A 23,756-nucleotide genomic window follows, 5' to 3' on the forward strand; every position below is an offset into this window, starting at 1 on the left:
GCTTGTTAGCTGAGTGAGGGGTAGGTGACAGGGGATGTGCCCAGGATGGACTGTGAGTCCTGTGATTTGTTCTGAGTGCCACTCTTTACAAGGGATACTGGCAGGTAGAATGGCTCATGGGAGAGGAATGAAGAGCTATTAAAAGTGTGGAAATCATGCTACAAGAGGAGGAGTGCATGAAACATCCAGGGACGTTTCTCATGGAGAGGGAATACAAAGGAACGTTCTCTTTATGCATCTGATGGCTGGGTCTCTATGGTCCCAGCGGCAGAATGAGGACCAGGTTGGCTTGATACAACGAAGGAATTTCTAGCAAAGTAGAACTGCTTAGGTCTCTTTTGGAAGTACCTAATGCCTGAATTCCCCTCCCCAATTTTTCTTATTTGGCAACCTTCTCTTCACCCTTTTAGGCCCAACTCAATGTCCCCTACTCTTAGAAGTCTTTGCCTGCTTCCCAAAGTTAGAAGTTCCCTCCTCTTTGCTCATTAATTTGTTGGACAAATACTTAATGAGCAAATACTTTGAATCTGTGGCTGTTAGAAGGAAGGAGATAATGATATGAAAAACAAGACAGGAATCCTGCCCTGTTTGGCTTCTGCAAGTATTGAGCTCCCGGCTACTGGAGAAGTTCAAGTAGAGACTGGGAAACCACTTAGAAAAGAGGTAGTGGAGGATCTCAGGATTTGGACTCTGCAAAACCCTTGACTCTCTTCTGGGTTAGGAACAGGACCACCCAGCCAACTGGTGGGGGCAGGAGTCTTCAGGGTTCCACCTAGAGTTTTTCCCTGAATGAGGGATTCATGCCTACTCTCCTGGGAAGACACTGATCAGGTACTCTTCCTCTTCCCCACAAGGCTCCTCCTCTGGACCATCCTCCATTGGAATCTCCAGACAGACTTTCCTGGGAAATCATGAAGATTGAAATCCTGGAGTCAGAGAGAGATCTCAGTCACAGGAAGTGGACCAAAAATAAATAAATAAATAAATAAATACACACACAAGTGAGGCCCTGCTTCTACTAAAAGCTGGTATTGTCCTCTTTGAATCCAGGATGCTCTGCTGGTGTGACTAGATTTCAGCTTAAAGCTACACTGTCAGGGAACTGCAGCATCTTCTCATTTCATAGACAAGACACTGAGGCCTGGACAGAGTAGTCCCTTAGCTAGGATGCACAGCATGTAGGATACAAGCCCTGCTTTCTGCCTGCCAGCTCAGGACACCTGCTCCACGTTCTTCCACCCTTACTCTAATCTAGAAGGGCAAATTCAGTCTGTGGTACATATGATTCCGGTGTCTTACAAATGCGGCAAACCTTTATTCATCTATGTCCCCACTGACTCAGAACTACTGTAATTGAGGCAAAGGCTGAGCTACATCATATAGGAATCAATAGTGCAAACAGGGATATGGATGTGTGTAGCATTTAAAGGAGAATGCACTGCTTTCCCTCATATCAGGAGGCAGGACTGCACAGCAGTAAATATATTGGCTTTGGTGCCAGACAGCCTGGCATCAAAATCTGGCTCCATGTCAGACTAACTGTGCAAGCTCTTGCAAGTTACTCGGCCCTCTGCATGCCAGTTTCTTCCTGCCTGTAAAACATGGATTAGAGTAGTACTTCCCTGTAAGACTATTGGGAGGACTGAATGGTATGTTGCTGGTAAACCACTTTGTCCAAGGTATGCACACAGTAAGCATTCAATAAATGCACTCTGGTATGATAATATTTTAAATACAAAGAAACCATGTTAGTTTAAATAACCTCATTATCTATGAAATATGAATACTTTAAAGCAGATGCCCTGAATAATGGCTTTTCTCTAAAAACCTCCACTGACATATTATAGAGCCATGCTTTCAAACTTTGGCTGAGCAAATCATTTGCAGAGCTTTAAAAATTACCAGTGAGATTCTAATTTAATTGGTCTGGGGTACAACCTGGGCATCTGGGTGTGCAGTAGTTTTCCAGGTAATTATAATGTGCCACTAAGCTTGAGCACCACCAATGCGGAACAGCTGTTCTCCAAGTGTGGCTTCCTCGGACAAGCAGCATCAGCTTCACCTGGGGATGTATTAGCAATGCAACTTCACTGGCCCCGCCCCGATATACTGAATCAGAAACTCTAGGTGATCAGTAAGCTCTCCAAGCAATTCTACTGCATGCCAAAGTTTGAGAACCACCGAAGGAGGTGGGCCAACTCTTCAGCAGGTCTGAATTAGTAAAGTTTCATTCTTGAAAATGGAACACTAGGAGGTAGGAGACCCAGGTGCCGCTGGGTCCAGATCTCCAAATATCTCATTGAGTTGCCATGAACACTCCCTTTCCCCTCTCTGGGTATTGATTTCACTATGGGTGGGGGGCGGAGTTGGCATCTAAGAATCATGGCAATACCTGATGCTTTTAAAATGATTGTTATGGATTCAATTGTGTTCCACTCACCCACTTTCTGGCTGCAAAAGTCCTAATCCATGGTACCTGTCCATGTAACCTTATTTGGAAATAAGGTCTTTGCAGATGTAATCAAGTTAAAATGAGGTCACTAGGGTAGCTCTGATTCCCAAATGACTGATGTCCTTACAAGGAGAGGGAAATTCGGACCGAAGAGAACTGGAAGAATGCCACGTGACAACAAAGGCGGAGATGGGAGTAATCAGCCATAAGCCAAGGAACACGGAGGACCGGCAGGCACCAGCAGCCACCAGGAAGAGGCATGGCAGGATTCTACCTAGAGTCTGGGGGAGCCTGAGCCCTCCAACACCTTGATTTTAGATTTATAGCTTCTAAAATTACGAGAGAACACATTTTGGTTGTTTTAAGTCACCTAGTTTGTGGGACATTGGTACAGTAGCCTGAGGAAACTAATAAAATGACCATAAAATAGTAAGTCCTAAATTAATGTTATTTATTTAACAAACATTATAAAGTACTTATTCCATGCCAGCCACTATTCAAGGCCTTTATAAACAAGCTATTAAGTTCTTTAATTCTGTTGTGACACTATGAGCCCAGGAGTATTATTAGTTCTGTTTTACAGATAAAAGCATTGAGGCAGAGAGAGTTAAAGTAACCCCTAGAAAGCCACTCAGGCTTTCAGAGGCAGAGCTAGGATTCAAACACTGGCAGTCAGGCTTCTAAGTGTTCTCTAAGATTCCCTGTTATGTCACGCTTAGGCAAAGGACCACCACATATCTCCTCTTGTCCTAAACCTTTCTCAGCTGCCTCCCTTTCTCCCCAGGCAAACACACACTCAACATATGCACACATGTGCACAGACACCTGCAGCCAGAAAACTCTCACTCACAACCACTCACGGCCTGCAGGCAATGAGCATCCTGTCTGCTCATTGCCTCTGTTGGGTACCAATTCTGGGGCATAGCTGGTGGGTCCTTTCCCTCCTGCCCCATCACCCTCATCTAGGGCTTGTGAATCCCCCAGCATGGCAAAGGTACAGAAGCAGCAACAGCAACAGCAGCAGCAACAGATGTCATCACAATCTGAAAGGCCAAAGGACTTGCTCTTTTACTTCCATCCCTTTGCTGTCTTGCTGTCCATGTCTGTGCCGCTACCTGTCTATCTCTGCTTCTTTATTCTGCCTGTGGCTACCTCTCTGGCCTGGATGGGCTCTCCTACCAATCACACTCTTTCCACTTAGGCAGTAGTCAGACACTTTTGGACCGTTCTCTGGATTTGGCAGTGAAATCAGAGCAGCAGAAGGCCTGAAACACAGGTGAGGCCTTCCTCCCTCTGGGTATGTGGCCACACTGGTCCCTGGGCCCTAAAGCAGAGCCTAGTAGGAACAGCATTGACTTTGGAGCCACACTGCTTAGGTTGAAATCCTGGCTCCATGATTTATTAGTTTCCTCATCTGTCAAATAGGAATAATTATAATGAATTTTCTTAACAATGCTTTGAGGTAGATACTAACTTATAAACATGAAAGTACTTAACTAGGATCTGTCACCTACCAAATAAGCTCTACATAAGCATTTGTTACGGAATAGGTGATAAGAAGGAAAAAAGTGCTTCAAAGCAGAGTGTGACCAGAATTCATGGTTCAGACAATGGGAGCTGCCCTGAATGAATGCTGTCTGAGCTCTGAACCCCTGGGTTGGGGAGATGGCCCCTCTGTTCTTGGTGTTGCAGAAATACTATGGGCTCTGACTCTGGACTGACTTGGCTCCAAACAGCAGTGGAATCGTGATCAAGTCTCCATTTCTATGACTCTGTGAGACTCAGTTTCCTCGTCTATAGAATAGAATTTAACATACCCTAATTTGCAGAGTTACTGTGATGATTAGAAATGATAAATGATGATAGTTCCCTAGCATGGTCTTTGGCATATAAAGATATAAACAAGTGCTAGTTCTTTTTTATCCTTATCCTCCTTCCTTGCCCCAGCAATCTGCATGACTTTTTCCTTGCTTTAATTTTTAATTTTATGTTTGATCTGCTTTCTGAGATGAGCACTCTGGGGAAACAAGGTGACTAATTTTTCCTCTCAGTAGTTTCATCTTGCTCTATCCATATCCTGCTCATACGACCCGAAACCAAACCAGACAGTGGGGCAGATGCTCTTCCCGTATTCACGCTTTGACCTTCAGTTTCACATCATTAAAAGTTGTAGAATCTTGGATTCTCCAGGCTGGAAAGGCCCTCCCAGTCATTTTCCTACCTTAGCTAGGAGACTCCTTGCAGCACCCCCAGCCAGAGGATATCCAGCCCCTGACTGCCAAATTCCAGCAACCCAAACTCATCACCTATATGGGCAGCTCCTCATCAGGACTGCACTTCCCTATATAGGCCATTCCTTGCTGAGCTGAGGCCGAGCTGAACTCTGTCTCCTGAAGGCCTCACCCTTTGGATGCTCCTCCTCGGTCTGTCTGCTATATCCCAACACAGCCTGTATGTGGATAGATGATGACCATGAATTCTTCAAGCTTTACCCCAGCAACTAGATACTTCCAAGCAGTATCTCCTGGTTGCTGAGGCTCTATGGCTATTTCCCTACAGCTGAGTGAACCTCCCTCTTCGTTCCACACTCACATGTCCACATGTGATCTCAGATCTCAAACCAGGACTCCAGGGTGATCTCCCTCTCACCAACTCACAACTGCCTCTTCTCACCCTGACCCCATCTTAGACGTTCAGCTGCCAACTAGAAACATCTCCTTCTTGCTGAATGGCCAACTCACAGGGCTATTGCCCTGCTAGACTATAATCACAAGGACAACAACCTTGTTGGCCTTGTTCACTACCAATTCCCCAGGGCCTTACATAGATTTTGGAACAAGCAGGTATCCTGTAAAGACTTGTTGAATTAACGTATTAAGAGATGATCACAAGTCCTTCAAATCCCATTCAAATCATCACTTCTTCCAGGAAGCCTTTTCTGATCTCTCCCTGACAGGGCAGGCCTTCCTTCTGTTTTATATCCCAGTCATTTGCCTATCTTCTGTCATCACTTTTCATTGTAATCAATGTACAAAATATACATATTTGTATATTGTATTTGTATTTCCTTTAGCACATAGCTTAGCACTTGCCACAATGTTGTACAAGCTTTAAACATGTTTATGGAATGAATGAATGAACTGAGTGACACTTTCTGCTCCTTTATGGTTGCCCTGTCCCATATGTGAGCTTCCCCATGTCTAAGACTTGACCCTTCACCAAATTTCTGTACTTAAGCAGGGTCCTACTTACTATTCTACAAGTTGGCTTTCTATTGCAGGTAGTGCATGGCAATGATTCTCAGACTTGAGTATCCCTCAGAATCACCTTGGTAAGCAGGCATTGTTGGTCTCCATCATCAGAGTTTTTGATTGGGAAATCTGGGGTAAGTGCAAAAACTTTGCATTTCCAAGTTCCTAGGAGATGCTGGGTTCTATATTTTGAGAACCACTGGTCTATGAAATGTCATCCTCTGCCCCAGAGGGGATCACAAACCATTTATCTTCCATCTTTTCTTCATCAGTCACCTCAAACATTACATCCAGGCTGGGCACAGTGGCTCATGCCTGTAATCCCAGCATTTTAGGAGGCTGAGGCGGATGGATCACCTGAGGACAGCAGTTCGAAACCAGCCTGGCCAACATGGCGAAACCCCATCTCTACTAAAATACAAAAATTAGCCAGGCATGATGGAGGGTGCCTGTAATCCCAGCTACTTGGGAGGCTGAGGCACAAGAATTGCTTGAACCCGGGAGGTGGAGGTTGAAGTGAGCCGAGATCACGCCACTGCACTCCAGCCTGAGGGATAGAGTGAGACTCTGTCTCAAAACATACACACACACACACACACACACACACACACACACACACACACAATTACATCCATCCCTCACTCCACCCCAAAACTGTAGATAGGCATAAGACCATCTATCCTTTAATCCACAATTCCCATTTTTCTAGAATTTTATCCTAAGGAATAAGAAGGAAAATATACATGTATCATGTAGGTACCACTGGAAACACAGCTTCCTCTATGCCAGGATTTCTCAACCTCAGCACTGTTGGTATTTTGGGCCAGATAATTATTCGCTATGTGTGTGTTGGGGAATTACCTAGTGCACTGTAGGATGCTTAGTAGCATCCTCCTTGGTTTCTACCCTCTAGATGCCAGTAGTTCCTCCTGCTCCCAGGTATGTCAATAAAAATGTCTCTAGATATTGCAGATTTTTTTTTGGGGGGGGTGGGCAGAATTGCACCTACTACTGGCATAGTTAGGTAAATGTAATAGTTTAACATTTAGCAGATACTAACATGTGCTTAGTATCTTAAACATAGCTCCGATTTTCACAACACTAACAAGGTAGTGATTATTTCTTTTGTTTTATAGATGAGGAATTCAGGGCCCACAAGGGTTAATCCTAAACTTATAAAACAGGTAAAGGGAACAGGTGGGATTTGAGCCTGCTGAGAGCATGCTCTCCTCCTCACCCAACTTGGCTGCCTTTCTTTAATAGCAAGCGATCGGTTAAAGCCTCGTAAATGTCTAACAATAGGGAATGGGTTCAGTAAATTATAGTGCACCCCCGGATGGAATATTATGCAGCTATTAAAATGATGGAGGGCCATTAAAAATGAAAACTATGTAATGACACGGAAAAATGCTAACTGGATTACCTTAAGTTAAAAAACACTAGAAAATAAAAATGTGTCTACATTGTGATTATAACGATAAGGAAGTATATCTATGTGCAAATGGCTCATATGTTAGATTGAGGATATTAAGGATAATTTTCCTTTCTTCCTTGATATCCATTATTGTTATCAGAGTGTCTTCATGATCCTAATTTCTAAGTAGTAGCAGAGTAATGATAAGATTCAAGATGTTAGGTTTGCCCTAGGCCCTTCTTCCACCTGAATTAGAATGAACGCTTCTCTAAACTCTGACTATAGCAAGGGGTTGATTTACCCTTACTTTTCCTCCTATTAGCACTGTTGCATCTATGTTTGTGAGCCCAGGCCCCTCTCCTTGCACTGACCAGCTTCTCTGAAGCACAGAAAGCTGGAAGCATAGAAGAAAACAACTCTGAAGGCATTGATGTGAATCACTCTGGGAGCCAGGGCTATTAGGAACATACAGTCTCAGAGTAAGAGATGCATCTGTCTGTCACAGGGTACTGAGTGGTGCACTGTCTCATGCATTATGCATCAAGAGTGGCTTGGCACCCTGGCCCGGCTGTGCGGGACAAGTCTTGCAAAAGAAACATCTGATGAACTGATTGGAATGTCAAAATGTCATTAAGGATAAATTAATGGATGTGTTACTTTGGCTGTAAGAGGCAGTGCCCGCAAGACAACAGACAGCCGGTGGGCTGTTCTCCAGTCCAAGACAGACGGCATTTGCAATAGAGATTCATGGCCTTTATGCAACGTGAGGTGCTTTGCAGGGAGAAGAATAAACAGAAATGCTCCAGCACTTAAGCGCCATAAAATCACAAGCATGAGATAAATTAATTAGTGTACACTAGGAAGGCGGCTGCTCTGTCTGCGCTCCTGGGCAAAGCTAGAATGGATGGCACTGGGTTAGAGATGACGGGTCCGCACACCAGCCTCCTAAAGAAAAGCAATTGAATTTAATGTGCAATCATAAACTGCCGCTGATGGAAAGATAAGTCTGGTCGGTGTTTGTGTTTTCAGGGATACTATTTCTGCCTACTGCTTCAAATGCTTTGTGTCTGTGGGTCAAGTATCTGAGAGGACTGGGGAGACCTGGGAACTAGTTCTGCTTATAACGCTATGTGGGGTATGAAGGGTGTCATAATCTCAACACACAGAGCAAGGCTCAGGGAAGCCTGACTCCCCCGTGCCTGTCTAGATAGGGGGTGGTCCATTCTTCTGTGATAGGAAGCTCACCACTTCCCATTCAACCTGACCCAGTGTTAGATAAGGATTGTTAGAGATGTACTGTTAGAATGTTATCATGTATTATCTCCATTTTGCAGCGTAGGAAAAAGAAGACTGGAGGCTGTGAGAGACATGCCGAATATCACACAGCTGGTATATGGTAGGGCCAAGATCCAAACCCAGGGCTGCCTGAGGCCAGGGCTTGACATCTTAACTATCACACAGTTCTAAGTCCTGTAACTATCATTAATTGGATGGAGCCTGTCTTTTAGAGCAATATAGAATAGGACAAGGCAAGACAGATGAGAACTCACATGTAGCACATACTGGCCATGGCTAAGCACCTGGCCTGGGTCAGCCTAACACATCGTTCATGCAGTAGCCTTTTTTGAGTAAGGAAATTATTTCCCTACCTGAGATATCTATTTTCTTATCTTTTAAAAAAAGGTATATATATATATATATATATATATAATTTTTTTCAGCATACAAAAATCGGTTTCACTTCTGTGTATTTATAATGAACAAATAGAATCCGAATTTTCATAAATAGTTCAATTTACAGTAGCACCCAAAAAAGAAATATTCAGATATAAATCCACCAAAATACACATGGGACCTACATGACAGAAACTATAAAATGGTGGTGAAAGAAATCAAAGAAGATCCAATCAAATGAAGAGACATACATGTTCCTAGGCTGGAAGACTCAGTATTGTTAAAAGGTCACTTCTCACCAAATTGATCTACAGATTCAATGCAAACCTAGTAGAAACTCAGCAGGATATTAACAAGCTTGCAGATACCAACAAGCTAAAATGCTATTGTACATTTATTTCAAAGAAAGAACAGGGAGGCAGGTCGTGATGGGTCATGCCTGTAATCCCAGCACTTTGGGAAGATGAGGCAGGAGGATTGCTAAGCCAGGAGTTCAAGACCAGCCTGGGCAACATAGTGACACCCTCTCTACAAAATAAATAAATAAATAAATAAAAATAAAGCACCTTAATAAAAAGAAAGAATGGGGAAAAAGCCTCTAAACCTCAAACGTCCAGAAAATATAACCTGAAACATTGTTACGTTAAATATCATAATCATTTAGGTATAGTTTTTAAGTAAAGTTTTTTATGTATGTCTGCTATAACTAAATTGGAATGAAATTCTCTCCAAGGTACAGCCCTTTTTATAAGACATTATAAACAAAAACGTTAAGACACAAAAATTTACTCAATGAAGTTTAAGTAGGACTCAGGAGGCCAATTTAAAAAACAATGAACATGATCCCAACTCTATCCTTTCTTTAATCTTGGTCCTATTTCTCCAATGCAGATGATACATTTCATACCAATTGTGAAACAGGGAATGATCTTGCTCCTGTTTTAGGGGCAGTGAGTATATTTAAAGAAATGACACAGTTGGTAGAGTTTTTTTTTTTTTGAGATGGAGTCTCACTCTGTCTCCCAGGCTATGAGTGCAATGGTGCGATCTCGGCTCACTGCAACCTCCACTTCCCAGGTCCAAGCAATTCTCCTACCTCAGCCTCCTGAGTAGCTAAGATTACAGGCATGCACCACCACACCCAGCTCATTTTTGTATTTTTAGTAGAGATGGGGTTTCACCATGTTGGCCAGGCTGGTCATGAACTCCTGACCTCAGGTGATCCACTCGCCTTGGCCTCCCAAAGTGCTGGGATTACAGGCATGAGCCACTGTGTCTGGCTAGTTGGTAGAATTTTTTATTTGGTTGGTATACTTGTCCATTCTCATACTGCTGTAAGGATACTACCTGAGATGGGGTAATTTATAAACAAAAGGGTTTAATTGACTCACAGTTCTACATGGCTGGAGAGGCCTCAGGAAACTTACAATCATGACAGAAAGCAAAGGGGAAGCAAGGCACATCTTACATGGTGACAAGAGAGAGAGAGCATGCAAGGGAAACTGCTTTTTTTTTTTTTTTTTTTTTTTTTTTTGAGACAGAGTCTTGCTCTGTTACCCAAGCTGTAGTACAGTGGCATGATCTCGGCTCACTGCAACCCCCGCCTCCCAGGTTCAAGCGATTCTCATGCCTCAGCCTCCCAAGTAGCTGGGACCACAGGTGCATGCCCCCATGCCCAGCTAATTTTTGTATTTTTAGTAGTGATGGGGTTTCATCACGTTGGCCAGGATTTCTCAAATTTCTAACCTTAAGTGATCCACCTACCTTGGCCTCTCAAAGTGCTGGGATTACAGATGTGAGCCACCATGCCCAGCCAAAACTGCAACTTTTAGAACCATCAGATCTCACAATAACTCCCTCAGTATCATGAGAATAGCATGGGGGGAAATCGCCCCCAAGATCCAGTCACCTCCCACCCATTCCCTCCCTCGACACATGGGGATTACAATTTGAGATGAGATTTGGGTGGGGACACAGAGCCAAACCACATCAGTTGGTTTTTGTTTTTTCTATTGTAATTTAGAGCAAAGGGTAAGGACTAACTTTGGACCCTTTTACTGCGTCTTTCCCCTGCACTCAGACCTGTAAAGTGCTTCTCTCTGGGGCAGGGGGCTATAGTACTTATCAGTTTTGCTGTCATGTAAAGTAAGTAGCCTCTTTCAGAATCCCTGCCACAGCTACCCCCAATTCATGATGAAAACACAGCACTAGTAATGAGCATCTCTTTTTTTCCACAGGTTTCTTCCTTCATATGGCCTGTGCCCCTGCTCAGTGTGGTGAGACTTCATTTCCTTACATTTAAAATATTTCCTCATTGGAGTGACTCAAAGATTTTGTGAGATACCTGTGGTGTCATGAAATATTAAGATTGGTTTTTGTTCACTGTGCCTGGTTTATAACTCCCATATGCCTTGTTACAGTCTTTTGCTATAATGTTGGGTGTATTAGGGTCCAGGGGAAGGCCTCAGGAGATACACCCTCTCTCTTCCCTTCCTTTCACCTGCCCCAAGGCAGGACTCTCATCTTCCCCTGCTTTTCTGACTGTGGATCTTAAGACCTTCCTTTGAGAGGGTCCCACTTCATACCGGGGGGAGGAATGCAGATTTTATGAAGCTCCCCTAAGAACCCAAGAGGCCTGCGTTTGGAGAGAGAACTTCCAGATAGCTGAAAGCGTGGAGGTTCCTGGAGGGTGGTGCCCCGGGGAGGATATGGAAGCTCCGCATCTCTTCCCCCAAACCTTGCCCTATGTGTCTCTTCATCAGTATTATTTGTAATATGCTTTATAACAGACCATTACACATGTTTCCCCGAGTTCTGTGAGCTGCTCTAGCAAATTAGTTGAACCCAAAGAAGGGGTTGTGGGAACCCCAACTTGAAGCCTGCTAGTCAGACATTTCAGAGGCCTAGGCTTGTGACTGGTATCTTGGGGAATGGGGAACAGTCATGGGGACTGAGCCCCTAACCCGGGGGATCTGACATGATCTCCGGGTGGGAACTGAATTGCAGGACACCCAGCTGGTGTCTGTGGCTTGATGTGTGGGGAAATCATTCTATACATTTGGTCACAGAAATCCTCTTCCATGTTGATGACTGTGGTAGTGTGAGAGTGGAGAAAAAGCGCACTTTGAGAGAGTTTTTCTTGACACAACACTTACGTGAAAGTACTTGGTAAACTGCAAAACAGGAGTAGACAGAGTACTATAAAACATAAAGTATACTGGTCAGGCGCAGTGGCTCACACCTGTAATCCCAGCACTTTGGGAGGCCGAGGTGGGCGGATCACAAGGTCAGGAGATCAAGACCATGGTGAAACCCCGTCTCTACTAAAAATACAAAAATTAGCTGGGCGTGATGGAGCAGCACCTGTAGTCCCAGCTACTCAGGACGCTGAGGCAGGAGAATGGCGTGAACCTGGGAGGCAGAGCTTGCAGTGAGCTGAGACAGTGCCACTGCACTCCAGCCTGGGCAACAGAGTGAGACTCTGTCTCAAAATAAATAAATAAATAAATAAATAAAATAAAATAAAATAAAATAAAATAAAATAAAATATACTAATAATAACTACAAGGTACTGAGCACCTACTATGCACCAGATATAAAAACCAGATGTTATATATGCATTCATTTATCTTATGCTGTCCTGGTAAATCCCCACAGCAACCGCCTACATTTGGTATTATCATCCCCAAGTTACAGATGAGAGAACAGGGGCTCAGAGAATTTCAGTTAGTAAGCGACAAAGTCCAGGATTCAAACACCAATCCAGTCCATGCTCTTTTCACTACAATGCTACTTCCAGGTGTTGGTTATTCTTTTCCTCTTTTCCTCACCATTCAGAGCTAAGGCAAAAGCACTGTTTAGCGCCCTTAAGTAATGGAAGATGAGATTACAGAAGTACAATTTTTGAGCAAATTGCCCCTTGCCTACATGGCTGGAAAATATCACAGTAAAACAGTCAATGCATATACTTCGAATCAGCCACAGATCTGGAAAAACCTTAGATCCCACACTTTCATGGTAGCTCTGATGTATAAAGGAAAGATAAGAAAAAATAATATGAAATCCCCTACCCACCAGATATGAGCTTAGATTTTTCACCAAAAGTTCTCATCTGGTAGATTCCCAAATCAAAATTGGTATGAGGAAGGAAGAATGAAATAAAGTATAAAGACTTAGCTCTTCTCCATTTCTGAAAAAGTCCATTGTTGCTAAGCTGTTTTCCCAAACAGAATAAGCCTTCTTTAGTCTCGAGGCTCAATTTGGTTTACAACATTAATAAAATGATATTTATATTTTTTACAAAAATCAAGTCTTTCATTAAAAGCAGGGTTTTGACCACACTACTCTTTCTATTCTTCCACTTAGAAAACATGGGTGGTTGCAGTATACCCACCAATTCCCACCCTCTTAGAATGTTCACAGTGGTTCAAAGCCCTTAGAATAAAAAATTGCTCCAGAAAGTCACTCAGCCAATGTTCTTTTATTCTGTTAAGAAAGAGATTTCATCAGCAGAAGCATTGAGTCCCTTGAGGCTTCAAGGATAAAGAAAGGCTTCTGAACACACACTTCTCATGAGATAATCATGGTGGAGAGGACTTTACTCCTCATCATGCCTCCAAAACCATCATGAGTAGTGATTGTTGCAATAAATTAAATACTATTTCAATATGTATGTGCTCAGGGCATTTTTGCCCTTTATTAAATGACCTCTGTACATTTATGAACAGTCTAAGGATTGTCTACCTCAATACCTACAAAAGGAAATGATGCCACTAAATAGCATCTTGTCTTCTATAGATTTTGCTTTCCAAACTCAGGTTCCATCATCATACTCAAAATCATGTGTATCTGATGATCGTATGGGACCAAACTCTCAACTAAGGTTCTGGGCTAAATGGCCAGGCTAATGCTTCATGATGCTCTTTCAAATGCCTTTATTTGATAGCCCTGGATTCTCAAGCCCTTCCAGATGGGTGGTTCTCAACTATGGTTTCAGATTAGAATAACCTGGGGAACTTTAAAATGTCTAGGCACTACCCCAGACCAGTTAAGTCAGTTCTCCAACCTCTCTTTATAATAAAGACTGTGGCTTGGGGTCTCCTCCCTAGCTGAGAGCCCTCCCCAAAATACACCAACTCCTCTAAGCTCTGTTCCCAGAAAAGCAACATTTCTAATGGCTCTGTTCAGAATATGGTGGCCCCTCTCGAATTCTGACAACCTTGCCTTTTTAAAGGAAGGTGTTGCCAGCCACATCTCAAAAAAAAAAAAAAAAACCTGTCCCCCAGCCCCTATATTTGGAAATGGCCATGGTAGCACACTCCCCTGACCCCATTCAACCCCAGCTCTTTTTCTGCCCACCGGTCTACAAAGTCTTCTCATATAAAAATGACATCGTCTTCCTTTGTAGTTCTGGCCAAAATCACTAGTTATCTCTTTTCTTTCTTGTTGATATCACCATGGATGGATGCCAGGGGGAGGGTTATCTTACCCAACCGCTTGGAGGGGAAAATCTGTGAAGTTTAAGGACCACCATCTAAAATCCTCCTACTTCATTCTATTTTCAAATTCTTTTTCCACGTAACCTATATCTGGTAGTTAAAACTGATCTCTCCGCCCCCAACCCCCCCCACCCACCGCCTCTCTCTGATATATCAAACCACTGCTTTGTTTTAACCTAGCTCTATAATTTCATAAATGACAATAATTCCCCTGGCACATACACTGTATTAATTTCTTAGGGTAATCCCATGAATTGAACACTATCATTCCCGCTTTACAGATGGGCAAACTGAACCTCAGAGGGTTTAGGATTCACAGATACTAAGTAGTATAAATAGGATTCACACTTTCTCCCCGCCCTTTTCTTTCCCTCTCTATTCCATTCCTTTCTTTCTCTTCTTTGCCTTTAAGCATTTTTTTTCCTAGCATGCTATCAAATTAAGTAATGAAAAACAGTGTGTTTCTGTGTGTGTGCGTGTGTGTGTTTTTCAATGTTATGAGGCCAAGGAGAAAAGTGAATTAATGTGTCTTTTTATTTTTGAGACAAAATCTCAGTCTGTCGCCCAGGCTGGAGTACGGTGGCGTGATCTTGGCTCACTACAAACCCTGCCTCCTGGGTTCAAGCGATTCCCCTGCCTCAGCCTCCTGAGTATCTGGGATCACCCCATCTGGCTAATTTTTACATTTTTAGTAGAGATGGGGTCTCACCATGTTAACCAGGCTGGTCTCAAACTCCTGACCTCAGGTAATCCACCCGCCTGGGCCTCCCAAAGTACTGGGATTACAGGCATGAGCCACCATGCATGGCCGAATGTGTCATTTCTTTAAGGGAACATCTTGCATCTACTTTATACCAAAAACTTTACTGGACCCGTTAACCCACGGTATCTTTCCTCAAAGGAGAATCAGTGACTTCCTCCCCTTTGTTATGTCTTCACTGCTCTTCTTTTCATGCACTTGTAACATTATTTTATAACGTTAACAGGCTCAAGATCCTTTTAAGCTGTGAGCTCCTTCAGAGAGTATTTCTTACTAAAGACTCAACAATTTTCTCTCCTTAGCACAATGGAATTGCTCAGCAAATGCTTATGAATGAAATAATATGTCACTTAAACATCAGAGCTATTCTAAAATGTAGGTATTATGACTCCCATTTTACAGATGAGAAACTGAAGTTGAGATGGAATTAAGTGAGTTACCTAAAACTGTGGAACCAGGAAACTCGGGGCTTTTTCCTGCTTGGCACAGTCATCTATCTAATAATGACTTCCGACATACCTCCAAGCTTAACTAGACAACTAGCTAATAAGTGGGAAAGCACTTTGGAAGAGATAAAGCCCTAAAAACAAACAAAATGCAATCATTATCATCATCATCAACATTGTGGGACTGAACTAAAGCATTTCCTTCCATTAAGAGCACTATTTTGAAACACTTAGCAAGGCATTTTCCAGTTTGTGCATCGCAGGATCCCATCTTTGCTACAGCACTAGCTTTAAGAGTCATTCCCATTTTGGGGATGCTTGCTGAAGGTAGTGCTTTCAGAAGTAAACCCAATCCTGCCTTGGAGTCATATTGCTAAGGGGCCACTGTGGCTGGGCACTTCTGACCCCGGTTCTCTCTGTGGCTGGATCAGCAAAAGGGTATTGCTACAGTCTTCTCTGTGATACATCTTCAGCTCCCCCAAACAGGAGCTATGTATGAAGATCTCCGTGGCTCTCAGGTCCAGCACAAGCACAGGTAAATAGAAAATGCCTATGAATGAATGATCGCCCAAGGAAAAACATTTTAGAGTTTATGTATTATCAGCAGGCAACAAAGTAATAACCACAATCGGTTGGTATGCAAAGTGTTCACAAGCTACAAAGAGTGCATTTCAGGGGCGGGAAACCCACTTGTCTCCAGAAAAGCCAATGGGAGAGTCCCAAGCTGGGTTCTCCGAAAATCAATCAGACACTGAGAGACATTGACAAGCAGGAGATGTATTGGGGAAGCTTGACCTGTAGATAAAAAGGGAAGGGGAGAGTAGGGGAAGAGGAGGAAGGGAAGGGGAAAGAAGAAGGGAAAGGAAAAAGGAAGGGAAAGAGTGGGCAGAAGAAAGGTTGAACGGTGATGCAGTTGCAGCAGTGCCTAAAGCCAACCCCATGGGAAGCCCTGAAGCTGGTGTGGCTTTTACACCCTGTGTCAACCAGTGAGTAGATGACTTTGGGTGAGGCCGCTCCAAAGGACAAGTTCTGAAGGAGGCTGTTAGTGTCACAAACAAGTGGATTTCCCTCCCGTGAAATGCACTCTTCATTGCCTATGAACACTTTGCATACCAACTGATTGGGGTCATTACTTTGTTGCTCGCTGATAATACAAAAACTCTAAAAAGCTTTTCCTTGGGTGATCATTCTTTCATAGGCATCTGCCAGCATCAGTTGCAGTGAATGCGAAGTCCCTCATTCTTTTTTTTTTTTCTGAGATGGAGTTTCGCTCTTGTTGCCGAAGCTGGAGTGCGATGGCATAATCTCAGCTCACTGCAATCTCCACCTCCCAGGTTCAAGCAATTCTCCTGCCTCAGCCTCCCAAGTAGCTGAGATTACAGGCGTGCACCACCATGCCAGGCTAATTTTTTGTATTTTTAGTAGAAATGGGGTTTCACCATGTTAACCAGGCTGGTCTCAAACTCCTGACCTCAGGTAGTGTACTCACCTGGGCCTCCCAAAGTGCTGGGATTACAGGCATGAGCCACCACGCCTGGCCCCCTCATTCTTGAAGGGGGATCTGAGGAACACATCACAGTGTCCTCCACAGGAATTTTCTAACCACACTTCAGTAGGGTACTCCTTTCTGTTAGCAGGGAATCTCCATACTCTCATTAACCTTCTTTATAAAGTTCAAGTATGTTTATGAGGTAGAAGCATTAGGAGTTGCAGACAGTCTTTTCTAAGCCTCAAGACATCGCTAACACCTGGCTGGTATTATTAGGTTGGTGCAAAAGTAATTGCAGTTTTTGCCATTCAAGGTACATTTTACCTTTTTAAAATAGTAACTACCACAATTACTTTTGCACCAACATAATAAAATGTAAACTTAGGTATAAACTTATAACTGAAGTATAAACATCTTTTGCCACCTTTGGAGGGAAAATTTGTATTTTTCCTGATTAAAGTGACAGAACCTGTGACTTACAGATTTGCTCTACTTGGTATGCATGATTGATGCATTTAGACTCCAGTTCAATAGAGTAAACAATAAAGCATCCGTTCGGTTGTAATCCCTATCCAAATCTATCCATACACATGGTCTAGCCCAGCACATTTATATCTATTAATATCTCATTGTAATAGCGGTCATTAATTTTACACATTTATAATTGTATCATGCAAGTACCAATGAAACATTTCTAAACCTAAAATCCATAAACCCATATAAGACTACAAAATAGATGATCTGAAAGCTCTATCATCACCATCGGCCAAAATAAGTGAACATGGATATTAACAAACTTCTAGAGAATGGAATAATATAACTCAATGAGAGACAAAACAAGATTGGAAGGGTATCAACTCCACACATATAACCACTCACATATGTTCGTTCATTCATCTAATCAACACAGTGTTATGATGCCTGATTTGTCCTGGGCACTGATCGTCATTGGGAAATGAATGATGAGTAGTACATAGTTCTCTCTACATAGAGACCGACATACAAAGATGCCAAGGGCAGGATAACCTGGGAAGGGATCATGAATTAGTCAATGGGTGAAGGAACAAAAGATAAATTCAATGACAAAGATATGAGCCCAGCACTATGGATATGCTCTGTGGAAATTGGAGGGGGCCTCCAAAGTACAGAACAATGATACTCCCTTTATAAACATACTGGAATTTTCTGGGCACACAAGGGGGATAGGAAGAATTCCAGGAAGAATGCACTGCAGGGATAAACATTATGAAAGGGACAGTTACATCAGAGTGGTGTGAGGATGTCATGAGAGATGTTCTCAAAGTCAGCAGGAAAAATACGAATCTGAGATACTTGTTAAAATGCAGATCCCCAGACCGTGCTTTTAAAGAGACTGAGCAGAACTGGGGGTGACACTCAGGAATGAGAATTCCTACCAAGGGTCTCCTCTTGGCTGAACAGCAACACTGCTAGTAACCACTTTAGTCTTGACTGAAAATGTCTTAGATTTTCACCTATCAACATGTTTGCTGTAGATAATTTGATATTTGCTGGTAATTGATATTTAGCATCTTTAAATGGTTTTCTTCTATTCCCATTTTTTCTTCATTTTTATTCAAAGTGGCTGATAAATTACATTAAATAACTTTTGAGTATTTCTTGATGGAATCATTTTAAAATGCCTGTTTAAATATATTGAAGCAATGGTATCTGCTTCACAGCAGCTGATGATGTGAAAAGCATATGCCTTTGAAGAAAGGAGCAGTCTCTTATTTTGATGAGGCCCTACTATGTGCTAGGCATTTTACATTACGTCCATTGAATCTTTGTGAGACTTCTTCTGTACAGTTTGCATTTTTTATCTGTTTTACATACCAGGCAACTGAGATTCAGAAAAAGTTGAGTGACTTGTCCAGGTCACATAGATGCAAAAATAGAAGTAAAAATGGCCTTAAAGCCACAGAAGCAAGGAAAGTACAAGGTCTAGAGTTATCTAAAAATTGAAGTCATTTTTTTTTTCTTTTCAAGAACAGAGTACCACCCTGTTGACTTTAGCTGCATGTCTTTTAAATGCATCTTGTTCCTTCACTCATTACACAGGCACTTACTGGGGTTCACTGTATGTGTTAGGAGTTCCATGGAGAACACTCTAATGAGCAAGCAACATCCTTAAGACACATTTCCTCCTGCCCATAATATAAAGCAACTGCAGTTCAGAGAAAGGCACCATTCCCACAGGTGGAGAGAATCATGGGAGACTTCTTGTAGAAGGCAGTGTGTGATCTGGACTTGGAAGAATGATGTAGGATTTGAATATATTGAGACGGAAGAAATTGGAAGGCTACAGAAAAGCCCAGGAGTCCCATAGAGTATCTGCAGACAGAAACCAGCCCAGGTCACGATTTTCTGCCTTGGAGACACCTGCACAAGGCATTTGTCCAAGGCTAAGTGAAGTAGTTATGTGCTCTCTCTCAGCCAGAACAATTGGTAAACATCTTCGCGCTTTCTCAAGAACTACTACACTAAAATACCTCTGTTCAAAACAATTACTGTGCCCACCACACACCTTGAGGTAAATTAACCTGTGGACACATGCCAACTCTTAATATCCTTTAAAAAGGCAAACACCGAACAATTGAAGTTGTTGGGGTCTGCTTTACTACAGAAAGGCAAAAAGGGATCCCAGAGAAGCATTTTTGTCAGATCAGAATGTGAGGAATAGTAGTTGCTATTTATAAAATACCTACTGTGTGCCAGCCACTCTACATGTACACTCTCTCACTGCCCTTCACCAAAACACTGGGAAGTCACCGCTGTTATCATGATTTTCCAGATGAAGAACCTGAGGCTCAGAGTGGTTCTATGACTGTTCCAGGTGGAAACAATCTCACAGAAGAAGCAAACCTAGAATTGTGAAATAGGCCTGACACCAAAACCCACATTATTCACATTTGTGTGTGTGTACACTGGAGAGAAAATAATGGGCCTTATCTTTAGCTATCCTGTGTCCCTGGGTCCCCAAGTCCCTCTGTTCCATAGCTCGATTTTTATTGGGCTATTACTTATCCTGGTCATTAAATCACCCCTTTTGCAACCTCTTGCTCTAACCCCTTGGCTACCTCTGATGCAGCAGCTCAGTGCCCTCAGCTCTGACTCATCTCAACATGTTGCCTGTGCACAGCACTGCTTGGAAGACCAGCCACATCACGTGGCCAATCCCCAGAACAGCAAAGACAGGACTGCCCCAACGGCCTCCTTGCCAGCCCGGAATAGCTACCACTTCTTATCCCTAGCAGGGCACTGATGGCCATGCACAGAAACGAGGCCCTACAGGCAGACAGGTACATTTGGTACCTGGCTCTTCCGCAACCTGGCTGATGTGCTCCAAGCACATGGTCCAGGCAGAAGTGCCCCCATCTCCCAAAGAACAGGGCTTAGTAAAAAGAGTGGGTAGGGCTTGTGGGCCATGTGGTCCTGAGTTCAAACTTAACCCTGCTGCATTCTGGCTGTGAGCAATAGACAAGTCTTCAAACTTCAGTCTTAACATCTAAATAAAATCAACAAAATAATATATGCTTTGTAGCACTTGTTATAAGCATTGGGTGAGTGTATATAGTAGGGACCAACTGGTAATGCCTTTCAACTTCTGCCCTTTTGCAGTCTGGTATAGGGTGTGCCTTATTCACTTTTGTGCCTGCAGTATCAGGCACAGGGTAAAGTACATAGCAGGAGCTCAATAAAACAGGATGAATCTTGAACCTCACCCTCTCCCTACTCTCAAAACTCTAGGGCAATAATTGGCAAACTGTGAACTGTGGGCCAAATCTGGCCCACTGCTTGGTTTTTTAAAATTAAGTTTTATTGGAACACAGCCACACTGATCCAAACACATCGCTATGACTTCATGCTACAACATCAGAGGTGCGTAGATGCGACACAGAACACATGGGCTTGTAAAGCCGAAAAGATTTACTGTCTGGCTCCTTACGGAAAATATTTATGGACCACTGTTCTTGTGTAGGGATACTCTCAGTGATGGAGAGCACTTGACAGCCTCTTTATTTTTGGGGGAAAATAGAATTCCTCTGCTCCTCCCCTACCATACTTTATCTCCTCTTTCCCTAGTTTATTTTTTCTTCTTAGCTCTTACCACTACATACTATTTATTTTTGTTATATATGTTGTTTATTTTCTACCTCTTCTACTAAAAAAGCTCCACGTGTGTAGGAATTTTTACTTGTGCTAACTCCTATATACCCAGAACCTTGTCCAATGCATAGCGTATAGAGGGCATTCCACAAGTATTTGTGGAATGAATAAACACTGATTTCATTGAAGAGATTGGTTAGTCAAAGGGTGTCGAAGAGAGGACACCCTTTGGCTAACCAATCTCTTCAATGAAATCAGTGTTTAGTCATTAAAAGGACCAGGGGCCCCTAATACCTATGAGGAGGGTATTACTTTTCCTATTGTGTAGATAAGATGAGTGAGACTCCAGTTAGGTCAGTGATTCTCTAATATGTGTATGAATCAGCTGGGACCTTGTTATGATGCAGATTCTGATTCAGGGGTCTGCGCTGGGGCCCTTGATGCTAGATCTCTGACAAGCTCCCAGGTGATGCTGCTGCTGCTGGTCCATGGTCCACACACTGAGGAGTGAGGCTTCAAGGCTCCCCCTTGGGGTATATACTAGCACATAGGGGGACATCCTTTCCTTTCTGTTTCCTCTTCCTCATCTCCATGCCTCTCTCTCAATCCTACGGTCTCCAAGGCCTGTCCCTCCTCCTCTCCTACACTGTTGCCTGTCCCCAAACACCTCGCCTCCAGACCTTCCCTTCCATAGCCCCCACCTCCAGCATCTTCAGCCCCTTCCTTCTGCCCAGGCTCCTCCACTATAACTAAATCTCTGCCCAGGACTTTCTATTCTAATCCTTCCGGAGGCCGGTATCATGTTTCTCCTCCGTTTTACAAAAAAAGGTGATCCTACCCATGGTCCCTAAGCAGGATGGCTTCCTCCTAAATCTTCATCCCTAAAACCTGTGCAAGTGATTTCTGATGGCCAAATGTAAAGGCCATGCCCAAGCCCACGCCCTCCATCCTCTGCGGCATCTGCTATGGCCAACTAACTCCCCCTGCTGCAAAAACCTTCTCCTCTTGGGCCTTATGTTTTACTCCTATCTGTCTGTCTGCTTTGCCAGTTCCTCTCCTCTTCTATTTCTATAACCATGGTCAGTTCCTGGGCCTCAGCCCCTGGCCCTTAGCCCTCTGTTCTTGTCCTCTTTCTTCAGGCCTGCTTTCATCCACCTGGCACTCTCATCTGCCACCTCTCAGGGGAAGGTTCCAAACATCCACGTCCCACCTAGACTTCACTTCAGCATTTCCAAGTTCCCAAGGGATGCTTTTGCTTGGGAGCTCCACCAGCATTCTCATTGCAATATATCCAGAGTCATACGCATATGACTCACATGACCATTTCTCACCCCAAGAGGTCTCTGTTTCCAGGATAATCTGTTCTCCCTCCCATCTACTTCTGGATAGCTTTGGGGGAATGACTTAGCTTCTCAGAGCAATTTCTCTCCCATTAAATAGGGATAATGGTACCTACCGAACTGGGCTATTCAAAGGACTCAGTGAGCAAATGTATGTACAAAATACTTGGCATGTGGTGGTGGTTTTCTATTTTCCTCTCCTGTATAAATGATTAAACATATCTTACCTGTTCAATCCCTTTAAGTCTAGGAACTGGTTCATCTCTCACAAGTGCTTGGTGGTAGTTGGGATGGGAAGATGGTGCTTAAGAGAAAATCTAACCACCTAAGGTTTCTCTATAGAAGGCAGACTATTTGCAGTGGCATACAATATACGACCCTCATGGGGGTCCTGAGGTTGGTGAATATAGAATGAAGATAATTATGGAAACCCTGTGTCCTATCCAGATGCTTCTGCATCCTGCTACTGGTATGAGCTTCCTGCTCTGGGACCTGTGGCACAGAACTTCATGTCTGCACCAACTGAAAGGCCTGTAAATCATTGGACCTTCAACTGCAAGTATGTGCAGATCCATCCTCTGTCCTCTCACACTGCTCATCTTGGATTCCACCCCAGCACCCAGCACACAACACTATATAAAGTGGGCATTCAAAAACCCTGATAGGCAAACTGGCTGATAGAGGGATGGGGGTGAAATGCCAGAGGTGGTGATGGGTCCCTGTATGCCCACATCTGCTGTGAAACATGCATACCCTAAGAGGCCCTGGAAGAACAGAGGGGCTCTCAGGGACTACCACTTGTGCCATGAACCCTGTGGTTTCTGAAAGGGGAAATAAACAAAACTAATATTTCACGAGTGTCAACTTTGTGCTAGGCACTTTACAAAATCATCTCATCTCCTCTTCACAACAACTCTGTGAGTCAGGCACTATTACTCTCATTTTATAATTAAGAGAAAAGAGAATCGGCCGGGCGCGGTGGCTCAAGCCTGTAATTCCAGCACTTTGGGAGGCCGAGACGGGCGGATCACAAGGTCAAGAGATCGAGACCATCCTGGCTAACACGGTGAAACCCCGTCTCTACTAAAAAATACAAAAAAAAAACCTAGCCGGGCGAGGTGGCGGGCGCCTGTAGTCCCAGCTACTCGGGAGGCTGAGGCAGGAGAATGGCGTAAACCCGGGAGGCGGAGCTTGCAGTGAGCCGAGATCACGCCACGGCACTCCAGCCTGGGTGACAGAGCGAGACTCCGTCTCAAAAAAAAAAAAAAAAAAAAAAGAGAAAAGAGAATCAAAAGGTTTAGAAA

General features: G+C 43.4%; 1 protein-coding gene across 1 annotated transcript in view; it reads right to left on the bottom strand.

Moving 5' to 3' along the window:
• The window catches only part of LOC117068313 (receptor-type tyrosine-protein phosphatase T-like), a 112,162-nt gene that overhangs the window by 5,756 nt on the left and 82,650 nt on the right, over positions 1 to 23,756 (bottom strand). Inside the window, exon 4 of the mRNA XM_033185379.1 lies at positions 809 to 901. Coding sequence (XP_033041270.1) covers positions 809 to 901 — 93 coding nt within the window. The remainder of the gene's footprint in view (positions 1 to 808; positions 902 to 23,756) is intronic.

This window comes from Trachypithecus francoisi, unplaced genomic scaffold (assembly GCF_009764315.1).
Source record: "Trachypithecus francoisi isolate TF-2019V2 unplaced genomic scaffold, Tfra_2.0 Lachesis_group21, whole genome shotgun sequence".
In the NCBI taxonomy this organism is placed as follows: domain Eukaryota; kingdom Metazoa; phylum Chordata; class Mammalia; order Primates; family Cercopithecidae; genus Trachypithecus; species Trachypithecus francoisi.